At 40.9% G+C, this 22476-nt stretch overlaps 1 protein-coding gene across 10 annotated transcripts in view; it reads left to right on the forward strand.

The window, feature by feature from the left end:
• Window positions 1–22476, forward strand: part of LOC147019951 (uncharacterized) — a 140623-nt gene that overhangs the window by 3947 nt on the left and 114200 nt on the right. For all 10 annotated transcript variants that reach the window (XM_085894855.1, XM_085894859.1, XM_085894849.1 and 7 more), the window contains 2 exons: window positions 1596–1655; window positions 3653–3712. In XM_085894855.1, coding sequence (XP_085750981.1) covers window positions 1596–1655; window positions 3653–3712 — 120 coding nt within the window. The remainder of the gene's footprint in view (window positions 1–1595; window positions 1656–3652; window positions 3713–22476) is intronic.

Here is a 22476-nt window from a genome sequence, read left to right on the forward strand (position 1 = left end):
TATATATATATATATATATATATATATATATATATATATATATATATATATATATATATATATATATATATATATATATATATATATATATATATATATATATATATCACGATATCTCCTAAAGTTGTGGACGAATGATGACAAAACTTGGTGGACAGGTTGGGTGTGAAAAGAAGCAATTGATTCGATTTTGGTGAAGATCTGGATGTGAGAATCATTTTTATTTTTTTTAAGTGTTTCTCCACCATTGAGAAATGGGTCCAAAACAAGATTTATCAAAAGGTAGTACATAGATGATGAAAAATATTTGGTGGATGGGTTGGGTAGGTGACAAGAACAAGCCGATTAGATTTTCGTGCAGATCCGGCTTATCAGTGGGATACGAAATGTATACTTCTGCCTGGCGGAGGTATGCACTCGACCTCGTACCATTCTCGTTGCCCTCGCCGAAGGAGAGGGTACTGCATTTGGGTCCGTTTGCTTGTTTGTCTCTCTTATTTGTTTGTTGGTCCACACACAACTTTCATGTTTTTCTCTGCAACCACTTGTGGGATTGAGACGAAATTTTCACCATTGGTGTGACGACTCATGTAAAATGTTTTCACGATAATTATGATGTCATAGGTCATGTGGTGTGGCAGCTATATTGGAAAAATGAAAAAAAAACTTTAGACCGCTTTATGTCTGAAACTGCAGAAAGGAAATAATTTAAACTTCGTACACAGCAAGCACTCCTCATGGGGAATGAGGGTGATTTTTTAATGGCGTCATAGGTCCCCTCGTCATGACGTCATAATTGCTTATGTAGAACGCCATATCCATTCAATGTGAATTTTTAGGGTCATCTCGAGATAAAATGGTCCACAGAAGAAAAATTGATGATGTCATCGATCACGTTATTGGACAGCCATATATATATATATATATATATATATATATATATATATATATATATATATATATATATATATATATATATATATATTTTTTTTTAACTTCAAAAATCATCTTCTCTGAAGTGGCTGAACAGATAGAGGCAAAACTTTACATGCATGACCGCCTGTCCATAAGGAACAAAAGGTTCACACATATGATGTCATGGTCACATTGTTTGGCAGCCAAGTTGGATTTACCCTAAAACCTATAAAAAAAATCATCCTGGTTATTACTGCCAGCAGTTAGCAAGTGGCAGTTCTAATTATATCTCTTATTAATTATGTAACACACCAGTACACAAAGACCACACAAAAGCAGTCCTGGCAAGGGTCTGCAATCTCTGATTGCTCTTTTTCCTGTTTCCCTTTTATTATCCTTCAGTGAGGAAGTGTATACGCTTTTCTTTGATTTGTCTGACTGCTCTTCACATCTCTTTCAACATCTTGTATCAACCGTCTTTGTATAATGTCACTGGATATTCCATAATAAAGGTCATGCACCCCTTGACCTCGAGGGAGGTAACCCTCAGGAAGTGACAAGGAAATAAAAAGTTAACTTAGTGGGTTCGAATCTCTATCGCCTCAACAAGTACAAGCAATTCATAAAAAACACTTCATCTAATTCCCAATGTTTGGTGTCCCTCTTTTTTTTCCCCACAGAAGCCGCGGGGATTTTGGTCTTGTCTTTGGAATGCAATCTCCACGATCTTTCGTTCAAAGGTATGATGGAACTCATTACTCAACACATGAACACTGCATCATTCACCTCCAGAATTATTCATTTGTACAAAATATGTCAAGCAGAGATTGTTGAACCACAAGAGACATTTCAGGGGGCATGACCCGAATGTGGCACACAACTGATGATGTAATTTGGATGAACATTAAATGAGCATAATTATTGTTTTTGTGTTTGCCGTAAGTTTCTATATTTTTTTCATGGTAAACAATTTTCCTCAAAATAATACTGGAGAAATTATTATCATCTGTTTTTATTTACTTTGTCACAATTACTCCTTCCTCTGCAGTGTTCAAATAGGGCTGGCAAGATGGCAAAGAGGTACGCACACTCGCCTCTCAGCTGTCTGGCCTGAGTTTGAATCCTGACCTGGCTACAAAGGAGAACGGCACTCGGCAGAGCACATACCTCTGCCAGGCTAAACAGTTTACATTTTGTATCTAACTGACAGGCGGTCTCTGGATCCGCAATAATAATAACAATCAGCAACTTGAAGGGCACTCGGTAGAGTGCATACCTCCGCTACGCAATTCCTGATCCACGAGATTTTTTGTGTAATTTTGCGTGCGTGTGTAATTTTTGAAATATCATGCTATATATCGTTTTTGGACCAATCTCTCAATGGTGAAGAATCACTTTAAAGGTTAAATAATTATTGTGTCCAGATTCGGATTCAGATCTTCACCAAAATCAAAGCAATTTCTCCATGCCACACACACACACAACGTATCCACCAAATTTCATCTGAAAACTTTTTGAGATATCGTGTTATATATATATATTGGTTTAACCCTATCTCTCATGGTGCAGAATCACTTAAGAAATTATCAGATCCGGATTCGGATATTCACCAAAATTGAATGAATTCTTCCTTGTCACACAACCAACACATCCACCATGTTTTGTCCAAATCCGTCCACAACTTTTTGAGACATCACGCTATATATCGTTTTTGGCCCAATCTCTCAATGGTGAAAAATCACTTAAATATTCTAGTAGTCGGATCCGGATCCGGATCTTCACAAAAATCTAATCAGTTCGTACTTGTCACACACCGAACCTGTCATCCTCAAAATTTCATCTGGATCCATCCACAACACAAGCAACCAAGCAAACAAGAAGACGACGTCGGGCAGAGCACGACATTTGCAAAATCCAGAAATCAGATTTGACCTCAAAAATAATTGGTGGTTGAATTCAATGACCAAATGTGCAACTCATCTTCAAATTTCAAGTCAATCGGATGAAAATTGACCTTTTTAGAAATTCGGCCTATGTTGTCCTTTTGGCCAGTGTTGATCTCGAAAGTAATTGGTGGTTGAAGTCAGTGACTTGATGTGCAAATCCTCTTCAAATTTCAAGTCAATAAGATGAAAATTGAGAATTTCAGAAATGCTTCCTTAGTTGTTGACCTTGGGCCTATGTTGACCTTTTGGCTAATGTTGACCTCAAAAATAGTTGGCTCGTTGACTTCAATGACCTGAAAGATAAATTCTATTCAAATGTCAAGTATATTGGATGAAAATTGAGGATTTTAGAAATCTCACCGAAGTTATTGACCTTGAGCCTACGTTGACCTTTTGACCTTTTGACCAAAAAAAAAAAACAATACACTTCTTGCTTATGACAAACTCTACCATGTGGTGAAGTTCAGTTTAAAATTGCGACCTGTAGGTGACAGACAGACACACAGACAGAATTACAAAATCGACAAACCAATACACTTGAAACATTTTCGATTTTGCAAGCAACAGACAGACAAAAAGAGGTGAAAACATAATCTCCTTCACCTTCGGTGGCAGAGGTAAAAAAGACACAAGATGGTGTTGAAATCATACAAATCGTTGTTAACAAACTTGAACAAGGAATTATATATTTGGTTTCACAATGGGTGACTTTCTCTCAACAAGTGAAACCAATTTAACAAAACCATTTTGACTAATACCACGTGTTCTGTGTCGCTGTTTTTATCTTGCAGAAACAGAAGGGATTTTTGGATTACCTGAGGCATCAAATCTCCGTTTTCACTCTTTTCAAGGTACGAAGTCATTCATTAGTTCAGAAACGTGCAACTGCACCAACAATACATTCACCTCCAAAAAATATTAATTTGAACAAAATATGTGAAGCAGAGATTATGGGATCTCAGGAGACATGTAAGAATGGCACGACATGGAGTTGGTGGGGGGGGGGGGGCATGTGCGTGTCTGCGCAGTGTGGTGTGCGTCTGGTGTGCGGTGTACATGTGTCATGAACACAAACGTGCAATGCAAATAATTAGGTGTAATAATCAATTTTGTGAATGTTCGTGCAATGATTAACAGTAACAGGCAATCTATCGGACCAGCACAAAGAGTGAAATTATTTTATCATTTTGTCAAGCCATTGTGAGGAAGTGAAGCTTGTTGTGACTGTACTTGTTGCAGTGAAATAAGATGTCTGACCAGATCATTGTCCACCATAATCTTCTTCCCCCTCCTCCTTCCTCCACTCCACCCATGGGGAATATTTCAAAATTACGTTTTACATACATTGGGGATGTTTGGTCAAAATGATATGGTGAATGTGGCCAACAGATGTAATATACAAGCATCACACATCACTTCCATGATCGCACTGAACAGAAAAGTAATCCTTCAAGTGATGCAGCCTCTTAATAGGCATTGCCTCACCACAGGATTCATTGTACCAGTTCACACTTAATCAATCTCTTGGATTCATATACAGTATATAAGGCCTTAGTTGCAGTGCTGTAGCTGGTTGTTGCAGTGCTAAATCCCAGTCAACTATCATGGAAGCAGTTGAAATAGTCGCAATATTCGCTCGCTGTTGCTCACTCATATTTCTCCTTTAAAAACTGGTAAACATTACTTTGTCATAGCGCTCCCTTTTGATATTACTCCCCTGCCGGGGGCTGGGCTTCACCACCTTTCATATGATCATTTCTTTAATCCAATTGAGTAGTCATAATAAGAGTACGTTTCATTTTCATGAATAACTTAATTTATTCATCAGTTAAAAATAATGCAGCGGTAGCCCATGAACCCCCCATTGCTTTCTTTTTTACCCCCCTCTGTATATATATATATATATATATATATATATATATATATATATATATATATATATATATATATATATATATATATATATATATGGCTAAGCGCATGTAAGTGGTTACCACTCTGTTTCAAAAAATGAAGTTTGTTCCATTGCCTTCTCACTACATTTTCCTGAAAGTGTAAGTCTAACTGAGTTCAGAACAAAAAACCGTATAGCTTAATTATATATATATATATATATATATATATATATATATATATATATATATATATATATATATATATATATATAATACTTTGAAGAAGGGGTACCTATTCTGATGGTTTTGCGAGTTTTCAATGAAATTACCTAATTTTTCTTTTTTTTCTTTTTTGGCAAAATAAATGAAGGTCATAGTATGTAACTTATTCTACCAACTAATCTAATAATCAAAATACCAATTTCTGGGAATATTAAGAAAGAATACATACCTATTTTTTAGGTCATCTCTATCATCTCGGTAGAGATGACCTAATAACCCCAGTCTCGAAGTCCGTCCATCTGTACATACGTCCGTCCGTCCGTCCGTCCACAATCAAACCTCGTTGAGACAAATAACCAATAGGGGAATGGATAGAGGTCGATGAGACATGCACAACGATATAACTTTCAAGGTCGTGCAATGTCGAGGTCAACGTCACAAGGCTGTCAAAGTTGCGAAAATCGTCGATTTGAAATCGTATCTCCTCCCTCATTTATCAAGAGAGATCAAATGTTATTCGTGATTCAGATACTATGGACTATTATCTAGAACAACATGAGCCATTTTTTTTTGAAGTTTGCTCTCGTTCCGACTTTATAGCCCTTCAAACTTCGTTCTGATTCCCCGTATGGGCCGTTCATAAAGTACGTACATACAAAAAAAAAAAGTATTAAAAAATTAAGAACCGGAACTCTCTGAGACAAATATTACATTTGAAGCTTTTGTCAGATTTAACTAAAACAATGGAACACAAGTTTATATGCACACTTACTTTCATTTATGACATTACCATTGTTTTGAATGTCAATTTGTACTTTTATTTTCAAAATTGACGTGCTGTGATATGAAAAGAAATGGGTAAATTACACCGCTAGGGACTGCATCGTCATGGCTTACAAACATTGGTTCATAAGGAACTGCTGTCTTTGCAAGCGATTAGCGATGTATGAGGGGGTGGGTGGTCATGAGGCTGCATGCAGAGGGGGATGGGTGGTTTTGAAACCCGGAAGTAGAGCGTACATACTTTATGAACTGCCCCTATTCCAGTCTGGCACAGAGTTACTTTCAACCTCTGGCAGAGATGACCGGCACTCCCTCTTGGGAGTATTTTTTATTACTGCTCCATTCAGTGACTGTCAGATGCTGAAAAGCACTAAAAGAGAAAAGGTTTATCGAACAAATTCTTGGACGTAAATTTTCAATTCAATCAATTCTGGGAGTAGCAAAAAGCTCTCTAAATTCTCCAAAACTGTTTTAACTGCCTTCTAAATTAGTAAAATATTTTTTAAATAGCTGGAAAAATATTTAAATGTTTTTTTTTAAGAAAATAAATTTTTTAATCAAATTAAAAAAATGCGATGTGCAGTCGGACAAAAATGCAAGATTACTCTAAACCAAAGCCATGCATGTTTTCAATATATATTTTATACTATTATATCGATATCACTGTGCCCCATTTGTAAATAAATTTTAGTGAAAATAATCTGATGCACAGAAGGATAAAAGCATTTTTTTTTAAAACGTGACGTGCAGTCGGACATTTGGGTTGGAAAGTTCGGTCAAGCCGCTGTAATTAAGTATCCACCCGGATCATCTCAATTTTCTTTTACATTGATTATCTATCTATAATTCCAGCAATGTGTGTGTGTGTGTGTGTGTGTGTGTGTGTTTGTGTGTCTGTCTGTCTGCGACCGCCTTGTCCGATCTGATTGAAACTTTCCAGGAATATTGTTGGGGCCCCGCAGATGTGCCTTTTCGAGGTTTGATATCAATCGGACAAGCGGTTCCGAAGTTACGGCCATTTTACTGCTTTTTTATTGTTGAAAAGGTGTATATATGGCAGCTGAAGGTGTCGTTCCACCTTCTTACCTTATCATGCCAATTTTTTCCCAAATTATTAATAACCGGACGATCACCGATCCGATCGGATTGAAACTTGCCAGGAATATTGCCGGGAACGCACTGATGTTCCTTTTCAAGGTTTGATATCAATCGGACAAGCGGTTCCCAAGTTACGGCCATTTATCTGTCGACCAATGACAAGACACGGTGCTATGACATCACGAATGACGTCACAATTGATGCTTATTTATTTATTTATTATTATTATTATTATTATTATTATTATTATTATTATTATTATTTGCACGATTGACGGTCCGATCTGATTGAAACTTGCCAGGAATATTGCTGGGGACCCGTGGATGTGCCTTTTCGAGGTTTGATATTAATCGGACGAGCAGTTCCCAAGTTACGGCCATTTATCTGTCGACCAATATCTGTGAGAGGGGGGATGAGAGTGGGGGCGAGAGAGGAGCGGGGAGAGAGGAAGGGCGAGACAAGGGGGGCAAGAGAGGGGGAGAGAGAGGGGGTGAGAGTGGGGGCGAGAGAGGGGGATGAGAGAGGGGCGAGAGAGAGGGGGCGAGAGAGGGGGATGAGAGTGGGGGCGAGAGAGGGGGCGAGACTAGGGGGGCAAGAGAGGGGGGAGAGAGAGGGGGGAGAGAGGGGGGCGAGAGAGAGGGGGCAATTCTTCAACACAATTCTTCTTCGTTTGATATGACATCACAATTGACGCTGGGGACCTGAGTATGTTTCCCAAGTTATGGCCATTTATGATACGGTTGGTCCAATCTAATTGAAATAATGTCCCAATCCAGTCGTCGTTTATACACCTACGGGCCCGCCCCTACGGGCCCATACTAGTATTGGTAATAAGTTGAATAATTTAAGACATGTAAATATGAGTTATTGATAAATTAGTCATTTTGTTAGGGAATTTCATAGTCCCAGGCTCAAAAAGGGCAATAAAACAAGTAAAAGAAAATATGCCAGAATGTGCATATATCATGTGAATCCACCACCGACCGACACAAATGCTGATTTTCTCAGACGGTGGGTGACAACCTTTTGATTGGATGAGAAATTTCATATAGAATGTTTTATATGTTGTATTTTTGCATGGTCTAATATATGTCATATTTAAAGGTGAAACAAGAAAAAAGGCCAATACTGGGCATGTAGATTCAGTAATATATATCATAGACCCATGAACCTCAATATTTTAAGGTCCTATGGAGAACTGTCTGTGCAATGAACCAAATTTCATGACCAGTAGTAGTCTTTGTGATTTTCAGAAATGCCACTCAAGTCAGGGTATGCCCTAAAATAGGGGTGGTAATCACTTACATGTGCTTAGCCATATATATATATATATATATATATATATATATATATATATATATATGTATATATATATATATATATATATATATATATATATATATATGTATATATATATATATATATATTTCTTCTTCTTCTTTCGGCTGCTCCCGTTAGGGGTGGCCACAGCGGATCATGCGTATGATCCGCATAGTGATTTGGCTTAGTTTGTATGCCGGATGCCCTTCCTGACGCAACCCTGGTCGCCTCTTACGACACAGAGATATGGTTACACCTATTCTAACCGGGGCATACACCGGGCCCAGTACACTGGTACTCACTTCGCCGACCTCGGAAGGATGACAGGCTGAGTCAACCTCCTGGTGTGTATTAATTCAAGCGGCCAACGGGGCTTGAACTCAGGACCTTTTGGATCCCAAGCCGCTACCCTAACCACTACGCCAACACCAGGATATATATATATATATATATATATATATATATATATATATATATATATATATATATATATATATATGTATGTATAATATATATTTTCCATCCATCCATTGGGACCATACTCTGTGCAGAGCATTTGTGCTGCTGAAGCAGTATCCTTGACTCTTGGGCAGGTCGCCACTCCAATACAGTATACCAGCAAGCTGGCACTCATTTTGTCGACCTCAGAAGGATGTCAGGCAGAGTTATCCCCACCTGGTATTAATTCAACAGCCAAGGGGGATTTGAACCCAGGTTTCTAGGATCCCAAGCCCACCACCTTAACCATGAAGCCAACACCAGGCATATATAATCTCCTTGCTTTTCTAAATTTATTTGGATGCTTGTTTCCAAGATGTAACAAGTCTTATGTTTTGTTTACTCCTAACATCTTCCATAGTCTTTCATTTGATCATTTCTTTCATCAAATTGAGTCGTCATAAGAGTATGTTTCATTTTCAGGAATAACTTAATTTATTTATAAGTTTAAAATAATGCAGTGGTAGCCCTTTAAAACCCCCAACCCCATCTTTTTTATTAATACTTGTACTTTAAACCCATAAGGAAATGTATTTATTCCATCATTCATTATATATCTTTTATCATCAAATGTTGTTGGAGCTTTCTTACTAACAATCTCTGAGAATATTTTGTGTTTATAATTTTGAATAAGATTCATCTCTCTATCAACATCTTTTCTTTTTCAGATACATTCAAGGTAAAGTTGAAAGTTCATGGTCTCTTTTAATACACTCTTCTTTATACCTTTAAGTTTATTTTCACATTTGAATTCATTTAACCCTCTCGTTAAGTATTTTTAAGCATATGCCTTTGATCTAACACCAACAAATTCACTAAGTATCTTTTCACCGAATTCATCTTTAAATTTACCAACAAACTTTTTATTCTAATTCCAAAAGAGTGGGTTATTTGGATCATAATTACTTGTATCATAAATATCATGTTCTTTCAAATCCTTATAAACATCAGGTCAGGTCAGGTATGGGAGCATGCGCCAGAGCAGCGCATCGCTGCGTCCACTTTCCGTGGTACTCCAGGGGCCTCCGTCTGGCCATCCCCCAGGCAGATGCCTGGCCCATCCCCATCTCCTTGAGATGCCGATCAACCTGCTGCAACCACGAGGCACATAGTCGGCCCATTGGCCTCCTCCACTCACGAGACTCCCTCGCTGAGAGAATCTGGTGAACAGGATCAGTGTCAGGAAAATGGGCCACATGTCCATACAGCCGCAGCTGACGCTCACGGACTATGCAGGTAAAAAAATCTCATTTGAGTCTCTCTCAGCAACCACTCGTTGGACACAAAGTCCGACCAGCAATAGCCAAGAATTCTCCGAAGAGACCTGGTACCAAAGGAATTAAGTCTCCGTCTCAGATCCTTGGTCAGAGTCCAAGTCTCGCATCCATAGAGCAAGACTGGAAGCAGCAAGGACCTGAAGACTTGGACTTTCGTCCTCCCGCACAGGTACCAGCAGCGCCACTCCCCATTATCCAGTGAATCCATGACTCCCCAGGCCCGACCCAGACGTCTATTGACCTCTGTGAATCTTTCCACGACCTCAACATCCTCACCACAAACAGGCACAGACAGGATAGCAGCATCCAAGATGTCATTGAAAGCCTGGTTTTTAATTTTGACCTAGGAAACCCGTAATCCCAGCGGCTCCGACTCCTCATTCAGTACCGCGAGGGCCCCCAAAAGGATATCTAAAGTCTCCGCAAAGATGACTGCATCATCTGCGAAATCAAGGTCAGAGATCTTGACATTTCCAAACGATGCACCGCAGCTTGATCTCTCCGACATCCTCCCGAGAATCCAGTCCATACAAGTGCTGAAAAGTGTGGGTGCCAGTACACACCCCTGACGAACTGCAGTAACAACTGGAAATAAGTCAGAGATGGTACCACCACATCTCACAGCACTCTCAGCACCAGAGTACAGTTCAGACATCAGATCGATCAGTTTTGGTAGCACCCACGAAGACCAATAATCTTCCAGAGGACATCCCGATTTACTGAATCGAATGCTTTACAGAGATCAACATAGGCTGCAAGCAGCCCCTGCCTAAACTCTCGTCTGCGTTAGGTGAGGACCTGAAGAGCAAGGACACGGTCAATCGTTGACCTCTTTGGTGTAAAGCCTGACTGCTCTGGACGCTGGTGCTCAAGCAGATGGTGGCGAACCCTATCAAGAATTATCCAAGCAAAGACCTTTCCCGACACTGAGAGCAGCGTCACCCCTCCAGTGGCAAATCCAGGGGGGGTTTCCTGGTTGCCTGGAACCCCCCCCCCCCAACAAAAAATATTTACCATTACAGTGGCAAACCCAGGGGTTCCCTGGTCACCCAGAACTCCTTCTCCCATGAAAGTGTGCCACAAAAATGGCCAGAAGCCTCAGAAAAATTGTATCAATACAGTACCAAACTATAGGGGGAGCACTCGGGAGAGTGCAAAACCTCCGCCGCCAATACTGCTGGGTCACTCAAGTGAACCTTATGTCTTATTCATTAAATATGATGTCAACAGTGCTGACAGAGTTATAGTTCTTTTCTCCAACATTTTTTTTGGGGGGGGTGGGGGAGGGGTTGGAAGTCACTTAAAACATGTAGAAATGCAAAAAAAAGAAATGAAATTTTGTTGAAAAAAAAGTTGCAAAAATTTTTTTCTCTAAATTTTTTTTGGGGGGGAGGGGGGGGTTGGTAATCACTTAAAACATGTAGAGTTGCAAAAAAATTTTTTTTTCTCGAACAATTTTTTTATTGGGGGGGGGGGACAAAGTCCAAAATATAATGGCATGATCCTTGGATCATACCTAACCCCTCCCCCCCACCAAGTTTCGACGAAATCCGTCGGAGTTTTTCCATAATACTGTTCACAATCAAACAAACAAACAAACAAACTAGAACGGGCACTCAGTAGAGCGCATACCTTCGCCAACGCTACATTTTGCCCCCCCCCACCCCCAGAAACCGTTGATTGTGAGGGTATTTAATCCCATACCACAGCTGCCATCTCATTTGTGTTATGATGGCTTAAAAACATTAAATTTCCTGCTGTTTGACACTGATTCACATACATTGTACAATTTCTGTATGAGCTCCCTGACCTTTTTGGGTGTCGGTGTCAAGTCAATCTGATGACAACTGGTCACATTATAAGAAATCAAATATTACACATCACAGGATAGGGAATTGAATTCTAAACATTTTGAATCTACTTACATGCAAATTGTATAAGAATTGACCGCGTTATGATAATAAAGGTCGTTGACCCCCCTGACCTTTGACCCAAACCACGAACAAAGGTAATGACGTTATTGTGTCATATCGTATATTACAAGATTGGGCATTGAATTCACAACATTTTGGCATTGGTTGCATGCAAATTGGATAAAAATCGACCGCACTTTGGCAAAATGACGATTTTGACCTTTTCATGACCTCGACCTTGACCTTTGTACTCTTAATTTTGTAATTGGTATTAGAGTGTGGGGAACAGAACAGTCAACATTTTGGTGTTGGTTTCATGCAAATCAGATAAGAATTGACCGTGTTATGACTAAAACCGCACATTTTGCAATGTCGTGATCCCCCCTGACCTTTGACTCACAACCGATAATAAGGGTTATTACGTCATTGTGTCATGTCACATATCACAAGATGGGGCATTGAATTCTGAACATTTTGGCATTAGTTGCATGCAAATTGGATACAAATTGACCGCGCTATGGTAAAAAGACGATTTTGACCTTTTCATGACCTTGACCTTGACCTTTGACCCGATCGCTCCCAAAATCTAATCAAATGGTCCTCGGATAATAACCAATCATCCCACCAAATTTGCTGCGATTCAGTTCAATACTTTTGGAGTTATGCGAATAACAAACAAACAAACAAACAAACACACATATTCACAAATAAATAAATAGATAAATACATAGCGATCAAAACATAACCTTCACAACACAGTTTGCTAAGGTAACAAACAAACAAACAAACAAACAGAAAGCGGTGAAAACAGTAACCTCCGATCTTCGATGGCGGAGGTTAATAAACAACAAACCACTAACAGCTCACATTAATTTATTTGGAAATTATTTTGAAAATTTATAATTTTCTGTTATTTGGAACCCCCCCCCCTTACCCAATTCCTGGATTTGCCCCTGCCCTCGGTAGTTCTTGCAGTCTTGGCGATCACCCTTCCTTTTCCAGAGAGGGACAACAAGGCCCCTCTTCCAGTCAGTTGGGATGATGCCTGTGTTACAGGCAGAGCACAGAACTGCGTGCAAATACTCGAGTGTAGCATTTCCACCAGCCATGAGAAGTTCAGCATGGATGCCCTGGAGCTTTAGCCCATTTCAACCGGTTCACCGCAACCTGTGTTTCCACATGCGAAGGCGGACCACAGTTGATTAGAGGGTCAGCAACAGGGATTGTAACACCCCTGACATCCAACTCAACAGCTGGTGGATCAGCCCAGTCGGCCTTCACTTCGGACTCCTCTGTCAAGAACCTACCACCCTCGGCTCTAACTGCAGTACACCGAGGAATGGGCTTGGATGAACGCAATGTGTGAATTCCCCTGTAAGTGGGATGAGAATCGCCTGTCCACAGGTGATGCTCTACCCCCTCACAGATTCCTCGCACATTGGCCTCCTTGTCCACCCTTGGAGCACGTACAGATTTACGCCTCAGCTCCCTCAACAGCTCAGCCCTGCCATTCAGCCTGGCCCTGCAACTCTGGTCAATGGTATCCAGTGTCCCTTGAGAGACAAAATTCTTCTTTGCCCTGCGGTGAGTTCCAAGATATCCACCGGCAACATCAAGGACGATTGTCTTGAAGGCACTCTACAACTCTTCAGGACCTCCCAAAGCACCCAGACCCCCTAAATCTCCACTCAGCTTGTTCGCAAACTCCTCAGCTACCCTCTCATCCTTGAGCTTGCCAACATCCAGCCTCGGCTGGGATGGTACCATTCTCCTGGATTTAAGGTGCAACTTCAGAGTTGCTACAACAAGCCGGTGGTCAGTATTGAGGAACTGAGCACTCCGGTAGACCCTGCAGTTCTGGATCATCCTCCAGCGACCGTCAACGAGGACATGGCCAATTTCCTTTGCCACACCGCCAGCGTTGGACGACCAAGTCCAGCGATGAGCTTGTGGCGCTGAAACCATGAACTGGCCACCCTAAGTCCATGACTTCTTGCAAAGTCAAGGAACTTAGTGTTGTTCTGGTTCATAGTTCCTGACCCATGGGGACCAACACGTCTCATAACCATCCCTATCAGTTCCATTCGATGCATTGAAATCCCCCAAGACTAGAAGTGTATTTCGTCTGGGGCACTGATCAACCACAGACTTGAGCGTGGCGTATAATGCATCCTTCACAGTGAGATCACTCGCCTCAGTCGGAGCATAAACAGAGACCAGGGAAATGACACCTGAGGAGTGATGAATCCTTAGTCTCATAATATGCTTGTTGACTGGTGTTACCTCAATTATCTTTGGAGTCAGCTTATTGGACACAGCTACAGCAACTCCTTGGGAATGGTAACCATCAGAGCGACCAGACCAATAGTAGATGTAACTACCCACCATGATCTCGCCGCAATCCGGTCTTCGAACTTCAGAGAGTGCTACTATACCGATGTCTAAACGCTTGAGCTCAGATGATAACAGAGACAGGTGATCATCCTCTCTTAGGGATACGACATTCCAGGCACCCACCCGAAGGGACCGCCTCAGATTAACCCAAGGAGACCGCCGTCTGGTGGACGACACCTCAGCACCACTCCGACACACTCTCCCGGAATCTGACCCGGGAATGTTACCCCGTGGTTTCCTTCCTTCATCAAAGATTGGGGGACCCGAAGGCTTTGCCCCAATCCCGTCATCTGGTGAGCTGCCCTGCGAAGGGAAGCTGCACAGGAGGTACTCCCACGGAGTGGGTTTTCAGATTTCTTTGCGTTTTTGTATTTTGCGGAATGAAGGTTTTCCGTTGGCCGGAGTACAAATCCTGCCACCAACCTCCTAATAAGAAGTAACCCAACTGCAGGAGGATTTCCGCAGACACAGTTGGGCACTTGATATGGATGGCCGTTGGCTCACAAGGAGTTCCTCCGCCCTTTGATATAAGCATCATCTGTCGTTATCTCTCGTGTGAAGCTATCCAAATCCATACATAGCAATACAATATTCTCACCATATCTTTTCTTTACATTATTATAAAAGTAATCATACATTAAATACTTTGAATGATCTAAAACAAATGTTTCCACATAAATCGGTTTATCCATCTTTATACTCTCTATTCAAATGAACAGCACAAAAAATATCTGTAAATATTTCTACTCTTTTAAAGCTTGGTTTATTTATCAACTTCTCCTGCTCCCAAGTTGTAGCAAGTCTTACATTTTATCTATTCCTTATATTTTCCATTGTGTTACCAAATACAGAATTATTCATCAACTTGTAAACGTCCTTCTCAAAGTCATTATTAGCCTTTGTTCTCATCCTCGTATTATAATCAATATATTGACCGAACCAACATCTTTGACTAAACTTCAGTGCCCTATGTACGTTTTTAACTTGTAGTCCTGCTTCTATAAATTGCTTTAGATTTCTTTGATGTAAAACATACATCTCTTTATCAAACATTGTTGTTCGTAATTTAGTTGTCGGAATATATTTAAACTCATTTGAAGAACTTAAGAAATGTTGTTGATAACCACCGAATATCTCTTGATTGGGGATCTCTTTTTCAGCTCCATAAGTAAGGTCTTTATTAAGGTGCTGTCACACTTTGACGATTTAGCCAGCAATGGCAACGTATAAAAATGTATGTAAAACATTGGCGTACGCTGAAATTTTGATGTTTTTTTTTTTAAGTTTTGGTCGTATTCGTAACGTGTTGATCGTATGCATAACATATTAGTAACGGGCACAGAACGTTTCGTTGTCTTATAGATAACTTATACCAACGAATGCTTAGCCTGTTGTCGGCGTTCACAACCTATGCCCAACGATAGTTTAACTTAGGCATAGCGCGCTGCGCGTATCGCCGACGAACTCGTGGTGTAGCCTGTTAAAAACCTGCCGCACGCCGATTTAAATCATAACCGCCTGAGAATTGGGAGTGTCAACCACGCAGTCACACCTTGACGATTTAGCGAGCGTATGCCGACCTATGAAAAATGTGTCGAAAACGCTGGCACACGTCGAATACGGTATGGGTAAGTTGTGTATACGTTAAGAGCATGCTGAAAAACGATGAAGTACGCTGTCATATTTCGTGGTACGTCGAGTATGTCGTGAAATTTCAAGCATGCTGAAAATTTTACGACGTACTCGCCGTATGGCTCACACGTTCCGCTACACTGGGAATAAGCTGTAGGCACGATATGCGATCGTTGACGCACGTCGACAAGTTCCTTATAAGTTACTCATAAGTCTAAACACATCGAGGTAATGTTTAGCATACCCTAAACTTATTTTCTCCGTCAAGGCACATTTTCTTTTTTTTTTTGTATACCTTGGTCGAGGCTCGTATGAGAGCGAACACACAACTCACAGCAAGGAGGCATGAGACAAGAGGGGCGGGAGTGGAAGGGACAAAACAGTGGGGAACAGACACATTAGGTGAACTGTGGAAGGGAGAGGGATGGGGATGGGACGGGGAACATGGCGAAGAGAAGATGGACATTTCAGGGACTTTCAGGAAGGAAAGCAGGAGAAATGAAGGAAGTGGGCTTGGGTGGATTATCGGGGGTAGAAAAGATCGAGGATTTGGATGGGGGAAGATAAGAGGTGGTGGTGAACAGCTGTTTTGAAAGCCTGGAGGGAAGAATGGGAAAGAATAGAGTGAGGAAGTTTATTCCAAAGGCGGGAAAAAAGAGGAATGAAAGAGTGAAGATGAGCAGTGATTCGTGATTTTGGTAGTTTTACCAGAAGGAGGTTGTTGGCGGACCTTGAGCGCCCTGTGGAAATGTGGTGGGGACAAATCGCAGAGAGAGCAGGGGGGCAAGGCTGGAGAGGAGTCGGTAGAAGACAGAAAGACCACCGACCAACCTGCGGTGATTGAGTGAGAGGCCCAAAGACTCAGCTTCATTGCGGGAGATGCCGATGATCTTAAATGCCCTGGTTTCGACAGCGTGAAGCCGAGAAAGGTGGGAGGCAGGAGCACCAGCCCAGAGGGGAGAGCAGTACTCCATCAGACTATGGACAAAAGCTTTGTAAGTGGTCAGGAGCTCAAGAGGGCCGAGGAAGGACTTAGCACGACGGAGGATTCTCAGTCGGCGACTGGCTTTTGAGGCGAGGTTGGAAATGTGACTTTCCCAGGAAAGGTCATGGCAGATAGTGAGACCTAGAAGCTTGAAAGAAAAGACTTCTTCCAGAGGATTGTTGAGAAAGTGGATAGGGGGGGTTTGTAAACGGTCCTTTCGAAGAGACATAGTGAGAGTGTAAGATTTGTCTGGATTGAAAGACATGTTCCACGTGTTGGACCAGTTTGTGATTTTTTCTCCTTGGCTCCGTGAAGGCACGTGACGAAATATCTGGTTGTTGTTGTTGTTTTTATTTTTATTTTTTATTTTAGTCTATCACGAATTTTAAAATATATTTGGACATTTGCTTTTAAGTTTCGACGTCGACGTGACAATATCCTCAAACAAAATATTCACAGAGGAGGAACTAAGAATAAGACATGAGCAAACTGAAGAGGCAATTGGACGTGACGTAACGGCACGTGACGAAATATCGGAAGTTATTGTTGTGTTTTTTTTTTTTTAAACGCTGCCAATACGCCATTATACGGTAGCTGTAAATTAGAAACACGTTCAGTAAGTTCTGTGGTCGTCCGGAAGACGTCAATCAAATACGTCCACATACGTCAATATGCATTGGAGGTACGTTACACATAGGTTCAAAGCACGTTACTCATAGGTTAGAAATAAGTTTTGGGTACGCTAAGCATTACCTCGACGTGTTTCGACTTATGAGTAACTTACAAGTAACGTGCCTCGACGTGTGTCAACGATCGCATAACGTGCCTCGACGTGTGTCAACGATCGCATAACGTGCCTCGACGTGTGTCAACGATCGTGTAATGTGCCTACAACACGTTACTCATAGGTTATAAATAAGTTTCGGGTATGCTAATCATTACCTCGACGTGTTTCGACTTATGAGTAACTTACAAGTAACGTGTTTCGATGTGTGTCAATGATCGCATAATGTGCCTACAACTTATGGCCAGCGTAGCGGAACGTGTGAATCATACGCTGGCATACGTCATAAAATTTCAAGCATGCTAAAATTTGAGGACAACCATAAAGTACAACGATGAAAGCCAGCATACTACGACGTATGGCAGTGTTTTTCAGCATGCTCTTAACGTATACAAACTTACCCATAACGTATTTGACGTGTGCCGGCATTTTAGCCCAATTTTGCATACGTCAGGCATACGTTGGCTAAATTGTCAAGGTGTGACAGTGCCTTTAGACTCGGCAAAATTTGAGAAAATGTGGATATTTAAAGTGCTGAAAGCAAATGGTGTTAATTTATGGAATACAAGCTATTTAGGGGTTTTGAGGGGTGCTGCACTCAAATCTGATGTATACCAAGCAAAAATGGCCAATAATGCCTTAAAATTGAGAAATCCAAGATGGCTGCCAACGACAGGCTGAAATGTATTTATGTTCATATCTTTTTGACTAAACAAGGTAAAAACTTGAATGAAATGTTCCTTTGGAAGTTTTTCCTATATGGGGAATCCAATGCCATATTCAGTTTTGATATATGGGACATTTTCACAAAAGCGGGTCAGGTAACGGTAAAGACTGTCCGAGAATTTTTATCAAGCATATATTGCCCAGTCAGTGCAGAGGCCTTATGGTGATCCTGCGTTGCTGACATCATTTGAACATTTTTCTAGGCCTTATAAGGGGTTCAAGCACTATTTCGAGAATATCAAAGAAAGTTGATTTTTGAGTTTGTTCTTTATCGTTACATGACCCGCTTTTGTGAAAATGTCCCATATAATGTGAAGAAACTGATTCACGATGAATAATTCGTCGACCAGATAAGATCTACAAGCAGGTTGACATATCCCAATACATATGCCTCTTTGTACAAAGTCGTGCAACTTTCCAAGAGCAAGTAAAACACTATCAAAGTGAACAGGAACATTCTACAAAGGCTCATAACAGCTTATAGAGCAGGGTGCGAGATAAACCTAGAAAACATCCTCAAGCATGAACTCATGACCATCCCACTATCTTTAGCCACAACTAGTGGTAGTCTACATTCCACCAACAAGTCTGTGTTAGCAAACATACTGACACAACAAGTCCAAACTCCTGCAAATGTTGCACTCTGAACCCAGCTGCCTGCTCATTGATGGCCAAGCACTCGTGATGGCACTTGGAAAGCCGCCTGACATTGGAACGTTTGGTGACTATGCCAACACATTTGCTAACAATGTGTTGAAGATGGGAGCAAAATACCAGATGATCGACATAGTCTTCGACAGGTATCAAGGCGAATCAATCGAAGCAGGTACCAGGACCAAACGCAAGCAGCGCCACCGACCGGTACGTCATCAAATAGACAATGAGCCATCAGTTCCTCTCCCATTAGACTGCTCAAGCTTTATGGCACTCGAGGAAAATAAAGCAGATCTCGCTTTACTACTTTCAAACCATCTGATTGAACACAGCCTGAGAGATGGACCAGTGGTTGTAGTAGCAGGGGGGGGGGGTTCGCCGAAGCGACCACTGTCAAGTCATCTGATCCAGATCTCGAAGTCTCCTCTCTGAGGGCTGACCATGAAGAAGCTGATACCCGGCTGATTTTGCACTGCATCCATGCTGATATGGAAACGATAGTTGTGTCAGTACGTGATACAGACGTGCTTCTTCTACTTCTAGCACACTATGACAGAATTCTAGCACACACACACTTCTACTTCTAGCACACTTTCCCATTCTTCCCTCCAGGCTTTCAAAACAGCTGTTCACCACCACCTCTTATCTTCCCCCATCCAAATCCTCGATCTTTTCTACCCCCGATAATCCACCCAAGCCCACTTCCTTCATTTCTCCTGCTTTCCTTCCTGAAAGTCCCTGAAATGTCCATCTTCTCTTCGCCATGTTCCCCGTCCCATCCCCATCCCTCTCCCTTCCACAGTTCACCTAATGTGTCTGTTCCCCACTGTTTTGTCCCTTCCACTCCCGCCCTTCTTGTCTCATGCCTCCTTGCTGTGAGTTGTGTGTTAGCTCTCATACGAGCCTCGACCAAGGTATACAAAAAAAAAAATAAAAAAAATAATGGAATGTACATGTCTCTACATGAAAGCTGGGACGTCGAAGGCTCCAAAGTATTTCCCAGTACATGAAATTCGCATGTTGCTATCTGCTGGTCAAGTGGATACACTACTTGCCTTCCATGCCGTAACCGGCTGTGATGGTGTGTCTCAGTTCAGTTGCCACGGAAAGAAAACAGCCTGGCAGGTGTTCCAGCAACATCATACTGATCTGATTGGCCTAGGCAAGGGCCCTCTCACCGAAAACATAGCTTTATCAACAGAGAAATTCATCTGTAAGATATATGGCGTGCCCGAAGTCGATATATGCAACAAAGCACGAGTCAAGTTGTTTTGTATCGGTCGTGCACAAGAGACTCTGCCACCAACCTCAGATGCAGCAAAGTTTCACATAATGTGTTCACACTATCAAGCAAGTGTCTGGAACCAAGCACACTCACCATATCCTGCTCTTCCTCCAGTGACCGAAATGGGATGGATGCACCTGGACGGTCAGTTAGTGCCACGGCTACTCTCTCTGCCACCTATCCTGAAAGCATGCAGGGAGATCACCTCATGTGGTTGTACGAAGGGGTGCCTCAGCCAATGCTGCAGCTGCAGGAAAATTCGCATGAAATGCATCGAGGCATGCAACTGCAGGAAACTTGGCGACAACTGCCGGAACAGTCATGATGACCGGGAATAAGTTTATGTGTGCACATCTACCTGTACACACAATGAAGGACTGTATATAATGCTCTGACAGCAAATATGATAAACTCATGCAATTCATGCACAATTAAATCCAAAATTCTTGTCATTGTTCTCGTGTTACAAATAAACAAATTGCTTGTCAAATGTTGGTTTACGTCGAAGCGCGTCAGTGTTATTTGGGGGTACCTTACTTTGCTAAGCCAAAATGGGTATTGCATCCCTAATATGTTTCCTGCTAACATTTAAATCATACGTAGTGCCTCTGGGCTTTAAAAAATGGGCGGTCTGTGTTCCTGGTGGGGAGGGAGAGGGATGGGGCTTGTGGATCTTATCTGGTGGATGAATTATTCATCTTCAAAAAAGACAATTTTTGCAATAAATATGATTTTCAATCAGTTTCTTCACATTTTATATCAAAACTGAATATTGCATTGGATTCCCCATATAATATATGAAAAACTTCCAAAGGAACATTTAATTCAAGTTTCTACCTTGTTTCGTCAAAAAGATATGAACATAAATACATTTCAGCCCGTCGTTGGCGGCCATCATGGATTTCTCAATTTTAAGGCATTATCGGACAATTTTGAGCTTGGTATACATCAGATTTGAGTTAATCACCCCTCAATACCCCTAAATAGCTTGTTTGCCATAAATTAACACCATTTGCCTTCGGGATTAAGAGTTTTGGAAAATTGACCTAGTCTATATGTTTGTTATGAAGTTTTCTAGGATAGTTTAAATCGACTTCAAAATAATACCCGTAACCCTGTTTATTTAAATCTTCTTGACTTGTGGAGATTATATCATCTAAGATAGATTTGTACTTGTATTCTTTCACCCATTTAAAATTACCATAGGGTTGAGATTCAGACATTGCCCAGCCATACAAGTTATTAGCATCAAAGTGCATTAAATAAGATGTGGGCTTTTCAGGTGAGAAGTCTGGAAGATATTTATTATTTTCCTTAGCATATCTCTGAACACACTTGTGAAATTCCTCCTCTTTTAGCTTTCTCAATCATCAAGAGCATATCTACATCACTTAAAAGATCAAGGAGTTGTTTCGTCATTTTTGACATAGGGCTCCAGGCTAGTCCAGGAGATGTATAATAATGGACAGGTTCAAGGCTATAGGATTCGTTATTAAAACAAACTTCTCGAAATTTCTCAAACACATCAGCGAGTAATAAAGCATCAGTTGTTAAATGAAGGTCATGATATTCGCCTATATTCTTTATCTCAAACTCTTTCCAAACTTGTTTTGCTCTTTCATATTCTTCACCCATAATATGACATCTACCGAACCTGTTATAAAAACGCTTTTGAGGAGGAAGTCTTGTTTCTTTAAATCTTTCAAAGGAATCCATATAATTATATGGGTAAATGCCCTTTTTAGTAAGAAGATAAATATCTACCCAAGTCAGCTTCAGTCCTAAATTGACGAGAAGGTATAGGAAAAGAAGAGATGTTTGAAACCAAAGAACTGAGAGTGCTTCTCATATATTTATGAGTCAAGAAAACTAATATTTGTATTTACACCCATTTCATGAGTATAAATCTGTTTTGTAAATGAGATGTAATTTTGATCTGTATTAGGAGTTGCTATTATCTTTCCAGGAGTCTTACTTTGTTCTTTTATAAAGAGATGTGTATCATAATGACAATTATTATGAAGAAATACAGGTATGAATGTAGGGATTCTATAATTAAGATTACAATTATTATGAGCTGCTCCTCTATATTTCCCTGTTATATGGCAATGATCTCAAACCCTTTTATCAGTTTTTAACAAAGCCTCTG

Source organism: Eptatretus burgeri, chromosome 9 (genome assembly GCF_056783735.1).
Source record: "Eptatretus burgeri isolate ZD-2024b chromosome 9, Ebu_testis_v1, whole genome shotgun sequence".
NCBI classification, from domain to species: Eukaryota; Metazoa; Chordata; class Myxini; order Myxiniformes; family Myxinidae; genus Eptatretus; species Eptatretus burgeri.